At 39.7% G+C, this 16,552-nt stretch overlaps 1 protein-coding gene across 2 annotated transcripts in view; it reads right to left on the reverse strand.

The window, feature by feature from the left end:
- Efcab11 (EF-hand calcium binding domain 11) overlaps positions 1–16,552 on the reverse strand; it is a 132,449-nt gene that overhangs the window by 100,556 nt on the left and 15,341 nt on the right. For both annotated transcript variants that reach the window (XM_090344684.1, XM_090344683.1), the window contains exons 4-5: positions 9,999–10,100; positions 9,055–9,145 (exon numbers count right to left, since the gene is read on the reverse strand). In XM_090344684.1, coding sequence (XP_090200810.1) covers positions 9,055–9,145; positions 9,999–10,100 — 193 coding nt within the window. The remainder of the gene's footprint in view (positions 1–9,054; positions 9,146–9,998; positions 10,101–16,552) is intronic.

Here is a 16,552-nt window from a genome sequence, read left to right on the forward strand (position 1 = left end):
TCTATTCAAGCCAGCCTGCTGGAGGAGAGGGGCTGGGTAGGAGGTAGGCAGACACGATGGCAAGGCTTAAGGTGGCAGATTCATAGGCTGCTCTGACATACAGGAAATGCAAACTAGAAATCTTGGGTACTGATTTTAGGGCAATGATTTTGAAATTTTGATGTGGTTCTTAATTCTGTGTGTGTGTGTGTGTGTGTGTGTGTGTGTGTGTGTGTGCATGTATGAGTGTGGGTGCACATATCAATACTGGGGCTTGCATTCAGGAACTAAGCACTGACCCTTAGCTTTTTGGTTCAAGGTTGGCATTGTATCATTTGAGCCACAGCTCTACTTCTGGCTTTTTGGTTAATTGGAGATAGGCTTTCCTACTTAGCTGGCTTTAAGCCTTGATCCTCAGATCTCAGCCTCCTGAGGAGCTAAGATTATAGGCATGAGCCATCAGCACCTGGCTTGGCTCTGAATACTGAGTCAATTTCCCCATGACATTTTAAAGGATTATTAATATGAGTATCACCTAAGATATAGTTGTTTAGTGAATACAGGTTTCTGTTATTTTCTAAGAACCTATATATTATTAAAAATTTCCCTCCAGAAGCTCTCCATCTATTATGAAGGAAAAACACAGGGAATTGGCTCCATTTTCTATAAAGGAAAATGGCATGAATATATTCATGACATGTGGCTATTAATAACACCAAAGATGACTGAATGGGTTAGCAACATTTGGTCATAGAAAGAAACCATGGCGGCAGTTTCTTATGTGACAGTTGAGTTAAAAGAAAAATAGCCCTCGTGCTATTACAGCAGGAACAGCGAATCCAACCCTACATGTAAATGAGAAACTGGAAAGGCAGCCATAATACTTGTTATAGTGACATCTCAAAAACTGAACCCAGAGTTGGATGGCTGTCAAGCCCAGCAATTTCCTCCAGAGAACAGTCTTTGTCACATTGACAGACCCACATCTGTATTCATGCTGTGGTGGCTTCTGAATAATATCTATAGTACACTCAAAAAATAAAGGAGTCTGCAACACCACTCTCCATGGTAAATAACCCCACCAGTGAATTTCAGAACTGGAGGCTTGCCAGACCATAACCCTTCCTTTGGGGATGCTGGGAGCAAATCGTGAAGGCTTGGTGATTTATAGAAAGAAGGACCTGTGGCAGAGATGGGACTGGAACTCAGATCTCCTCATTTCCCAGCTTGGGTCTGCTTGGATTCCAGGATCCTTTGATGGCACTGGTGTTGTATTTGCGGAGAAAAGCAAGCAAGCCAGCAAAACCCATAATGAAACACATTCTCTACACAGCCATTCATTTACATAAAATGTAGCCAAATGTAATACAAAACTGCACTGTGGGCTGGGGGTTTGGGCATGAATATTCCGCTGTGTCTGCTCCTGTTAAGTACACAATCTAGGTCTGGAAAGAATATACATCAACAAGTAACTACATAAAAGCAGGAAGAAAAAAGATATGAAAGATGAGTTAAAGTGGTATGCAGAGAAAATTTCCTTCTGGTGGGGTTGGGAAAGTAGGTGGGTTGAGAGCAGAGGGGGGCCAGCTTTCAGGATGAGAACTATTTTATGCTGATAATTTATATCTGGGTGAGTTTCACATAAGAGAGGAATATACAATCTTAGCATCCTAAATGTGAAAGAGATTAAGTAATTCTTTTTATCAAATAATATATCCGTTATAACATAAATTAAGTTGGCTTCACTTAAGAAACCAAAATAATACATTCTCTTTGAAAATCTATGCAATCAAGCATCAATCTTTTTTTTTTTTTTTTTTTTTGGCCACTCCTGGGCTTGACCTCAGGGCCTGAGCGCTGTCCTTGGACTTTCTCAAGGCCAGAGCTCTACCACTTGAGCCTCAGCACCACTTCCGGCTTTTTTCTATGTATGTGGTACTGAGGAATTGAACCTGGGTCTTCATGCATGCTAGGCAAGCACTCTACCACTAGGCCAAACTCCCACCCCTAAGTATCAGTCTTTTTACTTATTCCCTGGTCTATTTTCTTCTCTTCCTTCCCTACCCCCATTATCATATTGTAAACTTGTGTTTCCCAGTTTAGTTTCTAAATTTCATTCTATCACCAGTTCTAAGCATCACATTGGTAAAAGGACTACCTCCCAACTGTAATTTTTATCTATGGAAAAAAACCAATCAAGAGCACTTGGAAAACTGCCGTGTGTGTATGTGTGTGCGTGTGTAAAACAATGACTAGCACAAAACTATCTATATGGCTGAATTTATATTCTGGCATTTCTAATTAACACATACTGGTTACAGTAGACTGGTATCTGCAGGCACGCTTCCAAGGAAATGACTACTGGGGGAAAACTGAGTATGCCCAGGATACATAGTTTAGTCCTATCTTGTGGATGCTTCAAGTATTTTCTCCCATAATGCTACCTAACTTCCATTAAAGACACAAGGCCTTACCACAAATCTCAAATCTCAAGTTTTCACTGTAACACTGCACACGCTAAGCACATTCACTTTTACCTTGTGTTTGTGTGCCATTTGCTTTTCTGGAGGAAGATTTCCACAAAATTAAGAGCAGGGAAACAGCTGATGACAAAATGATTTAAATGCAACTATTGTGCAGAACTGAGAGCATCTCCCCATCAACTGGGCTATGTGATGTGCATGCATGCATTTCCACATAGTACACAATGTACAGAATATGAACGATGTAACTTGTGGGTACAGACAAGAGGAGGAAACTGGGGGAAAACAAAGGAAGGGGTGACCTTGTCTGGAAAGAAATATACTCATTTCTTACTGATGAAATGGTAACCCTATGTACAGCACCTTAATGATGACAATAACATTATATATACTTTTTCTTCTTTAACTGTACTTTTTTCCTTTTGGTTCTGGACAGTAAACCCAGGATTTTGCACTTGCCTGATAAGTGCTTTGGCATTGAGCTATATCCCAAGCCAATAAAATCATGTTTTTTAAAAAAACAGAAAAAATGCCAGGCACAGTAGCTCATGCCTGTAATCCTAGCTACTCAGGAGGCTGAGATTTAAGGATCACAGTTCAAAGCCAGCCCAGGCACAAAAAAAGTCTGAGAGACTCATCTCCAATTAACTACTAGAAAACTGGAAGTGGCACTGTGGCTCAAGGGCTACGGCAGTAGCCTTGAGCTGAATAGCTCAGGGACAGCACCCGGGCCCAGAGTTCAAGTCCCAAGACCAACAACAAAAAAAAAATTTTTGTTTTAAGGTATTTGTTTTTGAACACAATCATCAAAACTTCATGTGATCTAAAAGTAAAGCTGCACTGCTATTTATAGCAAGCAGTGTGATATTCTAACATGTGTGTATATATGCAATATAACCATCAAATCAGGGTAACATTCCTGCATCTTAATTGTATAAAGGGGTCTCATGATATTTCCATACATGCATATAACCTGTTTTGATCAAATCCCCCTCCTCTGTTTATCCTTTTTGTTCTCCCTTCCTCTATTTTAACTATTTCATTGTTCTGTTTTTATACCTGCACATAAAGTACTTCAGTGATAATTGCTCCCCACCCCTCTTCTCACCCTTCCCTTACAGATTGCCCTCTCCAAACTTACCTTCTTTAATACAGATGCCATTTATAGCTACATTTTTGAAGTCCAGCTTTCTTCAAAAATATATGACATGTAACAGGCCCTACCAGTCCTTCACAGAAGAGGCAGATGGAAACCTCATGCATATGTATTCTTCCCAACTAGTAAGCACAGTGAGAGGTAATCAGGAAAAGGTACTTCTGATGGTAAGATTTTTAACAAAGAACTGAACTAAAAATTAATGTATTACCATTGAAGAGAAGACACAAAAATTCATGAAATGAAGAATCCCAATAAGCAGGACAGTAGCCTCGTAGGTGTACCTGCCGATTACTGTCTATATGTGGCTATAAAGGGTAAGATATAACTTCAAGTCTTTTTTTCCCTATACAAAGAAGCATGAAGATACTTACAGATCAATAACCACATTCTCCCAAGTTATTACTCACTGCTGATAACTGTGATCATCTTGAGGTCATGTGACTGCATGTAGACTCGTTCTAATGTGCAAAATAATGAATAGGAATCTCGCTCTTATTAGGGATTGTTCTGATATGTAACAAATTGTCTGCTTATAGAAAGGAACTGAAAGGAATTATAGGAGGCTACATAATGAGAAATAACATTTTTTTTTGCCAGTCCTGGGCTTGAACTCAGGGCCTGAGCACTGTCCTTGGACTTTTCAAGGCTAGAGCTCTACCACTTGAGCCTCAGCACCACTTCTGGCTTTTTTTATTCTATGTATGTGGTACCAAGGAATCAAACCTGGGTCTTCATGCATGCTAGGCAAGCACTCTACCACTAGGCCAAACTCCCAGCCCAAGGAATAACATTTTGAAAGAGATGTGAGTGATTTGAAGAAATAAACACTGTTTTACACCACTGTTCTTTGGGCTCCCTGGCTCTGTCAAGTCTCTTCTACCCAATGTGCTGGAAGCACCTGCTTCATTCTACCACAGCTCATGGCTGTCCTTTCCTCTACTGTGGCCATGGCATGAAACATATGTGATGCTCCCAGAATTCCAGTGGCACACTAGTGGCTCATACCTGCAATCCTAGCTCCTCAGTAGGCTGCGATCTGAAGACTGAGGTTCAAAGCCAGTCCAGGCAGAAAAGTCCACGAGAGTCTTATCTCCAATTAACCACCAAAAAGCCAGAAGTGGATCAAGTGGTAGAGCTACCAACCTTGAGCACAAAAGAACAGGGACAGTTCCCAGGCCTTCAGCTCGAGCTCCAGGACCAGCACAAAATAAAATAATAAAATTATATTCCTAAACTTCTGCTGCCACTAACACCTGACATTAATATTATTCCACAATTCATGGCATTCTTGTTTTCAACCAATTTTCAATACTCTAAAAAGAGGAGTTAAGTATTCTATGTCTTTTCGATGGCTCCCATGGAATAGAAAGGGAATTCTTACATTATAATTATCCATGCACACTGCCAGCTTAGTCTTCTCAGGGCACATCAATTGATGCCAGTCTTCCTGAGTTCTAGGAATCCTAGGGTGGAGAAGGATCAGGGCACTGGCCTTGTGCACATCCACTTTTCATTGAGTAGCAAGAAAGCAGAAGAAGCTTTCCAAAGCTTTTTGCCAATTGATAGGTAGTGGAAATACACAGAGATCAGTGTTTAGAGTAAGATGGAGGCAAACCTCCAGGCATGAACATACAGCTGCCCAGGAAGAGGGGACAGCAGCTAGAAAGACACAGGTGGCTGACAGCAGGCAAAGTCAAAAGGAATTGCTAAGCCAGCTCCCAGAGGACAGCTGAGGCCAAACCATGACCTGAAAATTGCCCAGAACAAGGCACAGAGAGTGGTTGGATTCATTGATGAAAATCATGTGTAGAAATAAAACAAAGAAAAAGCTTCTGATTGCAGCTTAAAGTACTCATTCCTCACTTACAAGAAATACACCAAAAAGAAAACTGTGAGAAGTTTACTGTGCCTATGTAACAAGAGCAAGTGACAATATACCAACAACTATTTATTTTTTTATTAACTACAATGCATAAGGCAATCATACCAGGGACAGAGATTAATCCATGAATCCAGAAGCTTGGTATCACGTGGAGATAAACACCATAATTTATTTATCCAATCAAAGCAACACGTAACAATAAATATTATCAAAATTTATGGGAAAGTGATAAGCTCATCCAATGTAGAAGAAAAAAAGGAGCCAGGTGCTGGTGGCTCACATCTGTAATCCTAGCTACTCAGGAGGCTGAGATCTGATGATCATGGTTTAAAGCCAGCTCAGGCATGAAAGTTTGTGAGACTCTTATCTCCAGTTAACCACCAGAAAACTGGAAGTAGAGCTATGGCTCAAGGGTAGGGTGGTAGCCTAGAGCTCAGAGACAGCACCACCCAGAGTTCAAACTCCACAACTGACAAAAAGAAAAGAAAAGAAAAGAAAAGAAAAGAAAAGAAAAGAAGAAAAGAAAAGAAAAAAAGGATATTTATTGAGTAGGATAGTAAAAGAAAATTCAAATTTGGATTGGTGGGACATAGGGAAAACTGGGGCCGGGGAAAGAAACAAAATGATATATAAATGTGATCAAGGGATCTATGCCACAAGAGATTCAGGGGTTTAGGATTAATGAAAGAAAGTCTAGAAAGATGTTGGAAAAGAGATCAGATGATGGAGAACCAAGTTAAAGAGTTTTAACTATCCTCACTAAGAGTCACCAAAGATTTTTTAAAAGCCATACAAAAGTCTCAACAAGTTCTATTAAAATGGAAAGATGTTTCTTGTTTGAATCTTTGAGTGCTAGAAACAGCACTATCTGATATAACTCTACAGTTACAGTTGCAGTGCTATCCAGCTCTTAAACTTTCTGCCAGTTTTAGTGGGAAATAAATTTTTTAAAAGATTAAGAAAAGAATAAACAACTTTTACATAACAATATAGCATCATTTGATACAATTTTTCTATTTTAGTATACAGACAAACAAGTTATGGCTACTAGCTCTAAGAAGAAAGTTACAAGCTGTAAACATTGAAAGGCATCTCCAACTTTGAAATACAAATTTTAAATTGTTTATGATCTTTTTGATTTATAGAAAATATCCTTCAATACAAGAAAAATAATTTATTCCTCATAACTCTCTCCTTAGGCCCAAACCTTGCTTTCATTAATTTGGCACATGAACAAAATTATAATTTGCATGCCCTAAGCAATTACAAAAAATAAAACTCTCAAAAATTATTCCTTCCTTTACATATAACAATCACATCTATAAGAGTTTAAAGTAGATATAGAAAGGCTAACCAATACTATCAAATAATAAGATATATTAAAAAATATTTTGAGGATATGGAGCTAAGTGACAATGGCTCGTGTCTGTAATCCTAGCTACTTAGGAGGCTGAGAAGGGAGGATTGTGGGTCAAGGCTAGCCCACAGAGTAAAGTTTTTGAGACCCATTCTCAACCATTGAGACATGCTTGTTATCATCCTAAGCTACAAGGATGGTTAAAACTAAGGTTCCATTTCAGCAGAGAGAAGCTAGAGGTGGTGTTGCACAACTGTGACCCCAGGGAGAAAAATAACCTAAAATAGGTGGATCACAGCTCAAGCATCCACCAAGACACTATCCCAGAAGTAACCAGGGAAAAATAGGGCTGAAAGAAAGGCTTGGAAGCAAAAAAAATGCAAGATCCTATCCTACAAACATGAAGGGCTTCGGACATAGCTCAAGCAATAGACCCTGCATGAAACTCTGAGTTTATATCCCAGTATTGCCAATGAGTAAAAAAAAAACACAACGAAACAACAAAAAAGTCCCCTAAAACCATTAACTCTTCATGAGCTTTTTTCAACCCAGGTTAGAACCTTCCTTCTCAATTTAGTAAGCAGAGATGTGAAAATGTTTAGCATATGGCACCTACCAACTTTTAATATAATCACATTTTCAAACATCTATATTAAAAAGAATATGCTCTCATTTTTTCTCTTATTTCTTCTGGGAGCAGATAGTTTTCTCACTCATTGCTAAAACATTTCTTCTACCAGGAAAGGGCACTCTGAAGTGTATTTTTCAAAAAATCTCCTCAATGCAGCATATACAATAACCACTTAAACATATAATGGTCAGCAAATGTGGACAGCTTTTTAAAAAGGCAAATGGTTACAATTTTCCATTTCCCTTGTTAAAAACAACCTCTGGAAGGTAGAAGTACATTGCTATTCAATTACCCATCTCTTCACAAAGTGTATAAAAAGATGTTGATATACTTTAAGAAAATGCTTTCGCTGAATGAAGCAAGTAATATTGGCTTGCAGCCTTCTCTGCTCCTCTTCAGTAGCTTGCACAGGATTGTTTTCCTGTGAACTGTTCAGCAAATGAATTCATATACATCACGGTGGTAGTGATGGTGGTAGTGATGATGTGAATCCTGAATCAAATAACTTGTTCAATGATTTCTACTGAGGAGGACTGGCTCATTAAATTTTCGCTCTGATGGGAATATTTGGTCTCCCATTATCCATCTCTCTCCTTTCTCAGCCTTAGAACTTCTGATAGTGGGAAGACGATTAGTCCAAAGCAGAGCCTCCATTTCCTAAACCCTTCTACCTGGTCCCTTGCAGAGGTACATAGCCGCAATGGAAATATTGGTCCTCAGGATATAAGGAGAAATAAATATACAGCCTTTTAAAATGAGGGAAGATCGTTTGCCTCCTTTCCCATATACTAGCTGGATTTAGATTTGATGGCTGTAACTTAAGCAGCCATCTTGAAACAAAAAGAAGCTGTATATAGGTAGCCATAGCAACAAGAAAGGGAGACCCAGACCTTTACAACCATGCTACAATCATGCAGCTGTAGGTTGCCATTCTTTATACATGGGAGAAATGCATTTACATTTTTGCTGGAGTAACTCTCACCAAATCCTAAGTAACATACTTGGTTGACAGTTTATGGTAGATGTCAGAGAAGAGAAAGCTCTGCCATTTTCTCATGTCCACATGAGCTATTAAGATTACCTTCAATCTGTAACTACTGAGCAGAAACTACCTTTAAGCCACTTGTCTGTTTTGTCAGGATTAGTTTTTAAGAGCTATATAATATAATCTTTAAATCCACATTTATCAGGCATGTGTGTATAGCTTAGAAAACAAAGGCTATCATTGGTCACCTTCATTCTTTCTCTCCAGACAACTCAAGAGCCACATGTAACCCACACCATGGGAGAACCTCAGTGTCCATATTTAAAAATATAGTTCCACACTTCTCAGTAGATAATGTAAATATATCAACTTCTTGCTTCCTTCCTGCTCCTTTCAGCATAGCCTATTGTGGGAGGTGTGGCTGGAGTCATAGCTAACTACAGATTTCCTTCCAAGAACTATGAAACGTAGTGAGATGGAAGCATCTAACAGCAGAATATCAACAGCACAGAGTTCCCCATAAAGAGACAATGGTCACTCAAATGGTAAAGATGGACTTCAAGGCTTCAGAGCCTTACCTGAACACCTCCACCACGGTCCTTTCTGGCAATTTGGGAGCCACTTGTCTAAATGCCTTTTTGAAATCTTCCAAAGTTAAATATCCACGATCTATTTGAAAAAAATACAACATTTACTTACTTCTGTAAAGTCTGTGACTTATTACTTTAGTTCAAATATTTATTTAAATATGATATTGCAAAAAATCACTAATGTAAAGGTGAGCTTACATGATGGTGATCTGGGATGATTTCAGTGGGTGAATTTAAGAATCTAGTGAAATTCTCCCCTTCAGTACATTTCCCAATTACCCTGAAGGTCAGTGCCAGCTCTCCCTTTGTGCTGGTTCTTTCAGTCCTGAAGAGAGGACTATCTAGAGCTATGGCTACCCTAAGGACATTAGACTTTGAGTCTGTGAGCTGGCAAAAACATTTCAGTTTTGAGGATTCACTCTATTCTGTGCTTAATATTAGATTTATGATATATTAATATACAGAAGGAAATCCTAACAGCAGTCAAGTCATGCAGTCTAGAATTCTCATTCATCTCACGTGGATCTGTGGGGTTGGATTTCTGTAGACATCTTTTCAGCCATACCCAGCATGGGAAACAACTCCACAGCCATGTGTAGGTCAACACAAGAGCTGTAAACAGAGGCAGCACAGTCTCCCATCCTTCCACAGGTGGCTGTCCACCCATGCTGTCACTACAACATAGGTACAATATGAAAGTACACAGGTACAGTATATAAGCTATATAAAAGTGCAAATATTATTTCATTGATGGTATATGCCAAAAACTTAAGATCACAATAGAAAAAAATCCTACTAAAACCTAAGGTATTAGCTAAAGAATACATTGTACAATACTCTCCCAAGTATATATTGCATATGATTCCCTGAGCCGTTTCTACTTCTAATTCCTTAGCAGCAATTTTTAGTATCAAAACATTTTAAACACTTACAATGCACGTCAAAAGCTGTGAAGATGTGTCTTATCTCATTTCGATAGAGTTGCGCTTCCTTCTTTTTTCTAACAATATTTATAAACTCCTCAAGTGACAGACCTAGATGTTGGGGGGAATTCATTGTGAGAATGAGTATATTCCTCTTTATGGGAAAAAAGGAACAGTAATAAATATCACAAAGAACTTAAAGGTCTTAATTTCATGAATGGTATTTATTCCTAAAGTTTTTTTTTTTAATTCTGCAGGGAATTGGTGGCTTACAGTTGTAATCCCAACCACTCAAGAGGCTGAGATCTGAGGATCAAGGTTTGAAGTCATAGTAATAAGGTCTGTGAGACTCTCATCTCCAATTACACACCAGAAAACTACAAGTGGAGCTGTAGTTCAAAGTGATAAAGTGTTAGCCTTGCACAATAAAGAACAGTGCCTGGGCCCTGGGTTCAAGCCCCATGACCAATCAAAATAAAAGACAGAGAACAAAACAAAACAAAAGACATTCTGTTACCTGCTAAGTAAATCCAGCCCTAAGCAATCCATCTTGAAAATGACAGATACTGGCCGGGAGTTTGGCCTAGTGGTTAAAGTGCTTGCCTAGCATGCACAAAGACCCGGGTTCGATTCCTCGGTACCACATACATAGAAAAAAGCCAGAAGTGGTGCTGAGGCTCAAGTGGTAGAGCTCTAACCTCTAACCTTGAGAAAGTCCAAGGACAGTGCTCAGGCCCTGAGCTGAAGCCCAGGACTGGCAAAAAAAAAAAAAAAAAAGAAAATGACAGATACTCTTCCATTCATGGAGATTTTTCTAAGAGATAAAGGACTAATGACCTTGAGAAAGTTTGAACTTCGTCTCTAACAGACCTAAAAGATGAGCATCAAGCTACTTGTTAAAGAGTTTCTCCTAATTTTCTTTCTTTATGCTACTTTGATCTCTTTTTTAAAAAATTTTTGTTCCTAAACAGATGCCATTTCAGCAGGGTGCTTTTTCCCCCCCAACTGAGAGATCAGGTCAGAGAAGTAGTTTCTCAAAAGTCAATACCAATAGCAACCCCTCAGATAAAGATGGAGAGAATATTCCATAAACAATAGATCTGGCTCCACTCCCAACCCTGGCTATACCACACAATGTGCCTAGCAGCCTCGGGCTCAGCTTCCTGCGACTCTCCTAATAAAAGAGCCCAGCAGGATGATGTGAGATTGGATACTGTGCTTACAATGTCTATTAAACTGAATTCTAATGTGATCTTTGCAGTAGGTTTAAGGAGCAGAGCCAAAATTTAAACATATTAGTGAATTGAACCTACTATATAGATAGATATATGTGTATATATATATATTTGGAAAGAGAGAAGTTCATTATTATAATGTTCAATTTCCATTTTTTAAGTTATCGTTCTGTTTTAAAAATAGCCCAAATCACACAATAAACCACATGGAACGTTTTCCTTTGTAGTAAGGCCACTAATGTTCAGCCTATGTCTTTCCTAAAATAGTTTTAATAGCTTAAAAAGGCTAAAAACAATAATCCCTTTAATTTGCCTAGTTTTTCTTATTCGAAGTCAAAGATTTAGACACTTGAAAAAAATCAATTCAGCTTTATGTTTTTTAAGATTCTGGAAACATACAGGCAAGAGAAGAGACATGAATCTTGTTCCAGGGGAAACACTGGCTCAGTTGGGACAGGAAATCATTAGGTAGGGGCACCAAGGATGGCACCATGGCTTACACAATGAAGAAGAAAGGAGAGGCCACAGAGAGGGACTGGGGGAACTCTGGGAGCACAGCCTGGTGAAGGAGAGGCCTCTCACAGGGGATACTTACATAAAACCTAAGCCATGAATAAAAGCAGCATGTGCCAAGGCCACCAGGTGGGAAGGAAGAAAAAGGAAAAGAGGCTATGCATAGCTAGAAAACAGTGAGAAGAGCAAAGAGGGGGAGAGGGAAGGAAAGAGGGAAGAGCGGGAGAGAGGAAAGGAGAGAAGACAAGGATGGTGAGGGAGGCAGGGTCAGACCTCACAGGCCACAGGGAATAAAATCCGGGCTTCATTTAAATTGTAATAGAAAGTGAATAAAAAGTTTGAGTTGAGAATTCACATGAACTGATTGCATTTTTTAAATTGCATTTTATTGGAGGGGTAATGTACAGAGGGGTTACAGTTACATTCATTAGGTAGTGGGTACATTACTTCTCAAACATTGATACCCCTTCTCATGTTTTTGTCCTCCTTTCCCCCCCCACCCCTTATTTTCCCCTTTCCTTCCTTATTTCAAATAACCAAATAAATGTATATACAATATACCAGGTAACAAAGTAAGATACAGTAACAACGTTGATTGCATTTGTTTTTAACACCAGTACTGAGGTTTGAACTCAGGGCGAGTGCTTATCCCTGAGCTTCTTTTGCTCAAGGCTAGTACTCTATCACTTGAGCCACAGCTCCCCCTCCAGCTTTTTTGTTGTTGTTGTTCAGTGGAGATAAGAGTCTTTCACACTTTCCTGCCCTGGCTGTCTTCCAACCATGATCCTTAGATCTCAACCTCCTGTATAACTAGGATTACAGGTGGGAGCTGTGAACATCTGGCCTGATCATCTCACTCTTGTAGTACAGGGAGAGGTGGCCAAATACCTGATTAATAATAGATGTCATACTTGCTAAAACTGTCACTTCCAGTGATGTTGGTTTTCTCAGTCTTGAAGAAATGACTATTGTGGCATGGCTGCCACAATAGCTTTAGGCTTTGAGTATTTGTGGTAGCTAAGAAATAAGATGGCAAGCATAACCTGCAGATTCTGGGTGAAAGCTGGGTGTCTGAGGCTCACACCTGTAATCCCAGCTACTCAGGAGACTGAGATCTGAGGATTGCAATTTGAAACCAGCCCAGGCAGAAAAGTCCCCATGAGACTCTTATCTCCAATTACCACTCAAAAAACCAGAAATGGTACTGTGGTTCAAGTGGTAGAATACTAGCCTTAAGCACAAGTAAAAGCTCAAAGATAGTATCCAGGCCCTGAGTTCAAGTCCTACAACTGACAAAAAAATAAAATAAAAAATAAAAAAGAGAAGAAGACGGGTGGGGCAAAGGAGTTGTGACTAGGATATGATGAGCATCCACTGCTCCAGAGGCAACTAAGGAGAAGCTTAAGGGAGCCAAGCAAGGCGCATTTTCCAGCATCCACTGGGGCATCTGGGCTATGTCCAACCTATACCTATACTACTACCAAATCCCCTAAATCATCTCTAGATTACTTACTGTGTCTAATAATGATGTATGTTATGTAAATAATGGCAAGTGTTTAGGGCAGAAGGACAAAGTCCCTGAATAGTCAGTACTGACAACCAAAGAACTTGATCCATGTACCAAGTTACCTATGTTACTAGAATCTTTCTGAACTTAAATCTGTATACATTTTCTCCTGATAAATGCTAAAGAATGTTTAGCTTTTAATACCACAAGAGAATATAAAATACAGACCTGAATATTTTATACCTCCCAATACATATGTGGCATCTGAATAGATAATGTATTTGCCTTTTTAGCATATGTTTATTGTTCAAAGTAATAGGTTTCATTATGACACTTCCATACACACATAATGTATTTTGATTATATTCTCTACTTCTGCTTGTCCCCCTTCCTCCAGGTCCCCATTCCTTTTCGAAGGTAATCCCTTGGTACCATGCCCGCGTGTGTGCGTGTGTGTGTGTGTGTGTGTGTGTGTTGCTACTACTGGGGCTTGGATTCAGGGCTTATTTGTCCTCACACCGTTTCTTCTCTCACAGCTGGCATTATACCACTTAAGGTGTTCTTCCACTTTAAGAAAAATATTAACACTCACACATTTTTTTCTTGTGAATCATTTATCAAACCATAGGACTGTCTTGTGCTAAACCCCATCATTTCTTTTTCTTTTTCTTTTTTGCACCAGTCCTGGGCCTTGAACTCAGGGCATGAGCACTGTCCTTGGGCTTTCTCACGGCTAGAGCTCTCCCACTTGAGCCACAGCACCATTTTTGGCTTTTTTTTTTCTATGTATATGGCACCGAGAAATCAAACCTGCTCTTTGTGCATGCTAGGCAAGCACTCTACAACTAGGCCAAACTCCCGGCCTCTAGACCCCATCATTTCTCTACGTCAGATGCAATGATAAGTCAAGCGCATTTTTCCTTCTCTGGAAGTTTTGTTTATTTTGTACTAGGTGACCATCTATGTATTAAAATTGAGTTTCTACAACGAAAGTTCATTTTGCTGGCTCTGTGAATAAAGTGACCTACTTTCTGGGCATATCTTAATGCTTTTTGCTGAAAACTAGAAATAACATCTTCCTACTTGTTTCTTCCTTTCTTTCTTTCTTTCTTTCTTTCTTTCTTTCTTTCTTTCTTTCTTTCTTTCTTTTTTTGGTCATGGGTCTTAAATTCAGGGTCTGGGTCCTATCCCTGAGCTTTTTTTTGCTGAAGGCTAGGGCTCTACCACTTTGAGCCACAGTGCTAATTCTAGTTTTGTGATGGTTAACTGGAGATAAGAATCTTTACCCTGGCTGGCTTTAAACTGTGATCCTCAGATCTCGGCCTCCTTAGTAGCTAGGATTACAGGTGTGAGCCACCAATGCCTGGCTTTGTCTTATTAGATTGAGATGAAGTCTTGCTAACTTTAGAAGGCCAATGCTGGCATTCAAACTGAATCCTTTTCACCTCTTTCTCCAAAGTAAATGGGATTATACATATGAGCTACCATGCCTAGCTTTTATTTATTTATTTAGCCAGTCCTGGGGATTAAACTCAGGGCCTCAGTGCTGTCCTTGGGCTTTCTCAAGGCTAGCGCTCTACCACTTTAGCCACAGTACCACTTCCAGCTTTTTCTATATATGTGGTACTGAGGAATCGAAGTTGGGTCTTCATGCCTGCTAAGCAAACACTCTACCACTAGTCCAAGCTCCCAGCCCTTTATTTGTTCATTATATATTACTTATTCAGTTAACATGTAATTGATATCCATGTTATGTGAGCATGAAGCCAAGTACTGGAGATGAAATTCTGAACAGTGCACACTACTTTCCCTAGACATGGACAGATAATTAACACAGATCGTAATCAATTCTGTGATTGTGTCATGAGCACTGGTCTCCTGTCACAACAAAGGACTGCATTTAGGAGAAACCAGAGAAGCCTCAAAGATGGTGACCATGCTCAAGCTACATCTGGAAGGAGATATACACAGAAATAAAAGAGAAGGTGCTTTGTGGGTGGTGTGCTTCTAATAACCAAAGTCGCAGGTGCTCAGACCCTGGGGTTTGGAGAAAGCACTGGGGATTTTGCTAGGGAGACTATGGGAGAGGTAGGCTGAGATTCTGACACTAAAATTGTGGATATGCTCTTCAGGGAATGTGGCTGACTACACTTCAATGTTAACTTCAGCTAGGATTTTCAAATATGTTTTCTGGTCACAGGGTAACCCAATTGCAATGTGCCTACATCATCAGTCACTATCCTTAGCATGTACGGGGAGGGAGAAGGGCTAGCCATGCTAATTCAGTGCAGTGATCCTACGGGGCAGAGCTGTGTGCTTCATCCATGTTCTTTGGTTTGGCTCCCACAGTCACCTGCCTTATACTTTTAAAGTCAATTTTGACTCCGGGGGAGGACATAGCACTGAGGACTGGCTAAATTGTGCTTCCCAGCACGCTCCCCATGCCGTCTTCCAGGATACACACAGATCAAGTCCTTTTTCTGAAAAGACAGAGATGTTTCACTGAGCTTAGCTTTCCTGTTGTAACAAGGTGATCACTCCCTAAAGCTAATAATTTACTATTCCTAAACCTCTGTAATATAAGCACACTAATATGAGTTTTGTGCCTCTTGCTGCTTTTTAAATGGCCTAGAAATAGAATTCCTAGTGCTAGCTCCACCTGCTGTCACAATTTTCAAACCTGAAATTATCACCTCACAATACTTCCAATCATTCCATTGGCACCATTCCATTTGTATCCAATGAGAAATGCATTATCAGTATTCTCCCTGGAGTCAAAGAATAGGTTTGGAGAAAAATACACTTCCAAATACAATGTTGACTTTTCTATGTACAGTGTTCCACTGATAATGGTTACCCAAACACTCTATACTGGAGTTACAAATTAATATCACAACACACAGGTAAATCTGTGTGCTCACCTGCATTTATAAATTATGTCTGCAGAAGGTATTCAGAAATTGCCTGTGTACTTGGACTCTATCAGTAGGCTGCAGACTTTCCCTTCCTAGTAGGAAAGTTCCTTTATTAAAACAGGTTTATATCAGCTCATGGCAAGAGCACATGGAAGAGGTAACTGCTCACCTGGTGGCAGCAGAGAAATAAAGGAAGAAAGAAGAGACCAGTGCTCTAATAACCCCTTCAAAGGCCCGCCCCCAATGATCTCACTTCCTTCACTAGGTTCTGCCTTCTCAAGGTCCCTCCCAGTAGCAGCACAGAGACCAGACACCCAATTAATGGTCTCTGAAGGACATTTAAATTCCACACCATGCCAAGGACTGATCCATTTCACAAATCCTGAACATGAA

The sequence above is a fragment of the Megascapheus bottae genome, chromosome 14 (assembly GCF_031878675.1).
Source record: "Megascapheus bottae isolate mThoBot1 chromosome 14, mThoBot2.hap1, whole genome shotgun sequence".
NCBI classification, from domain to species: domain Eukaryota; kingdom Metazoa; phylum Chordata; class Mammalia; order Rodentia; family Geomyidae; genus Megascapheus; species Megascapheus bottae.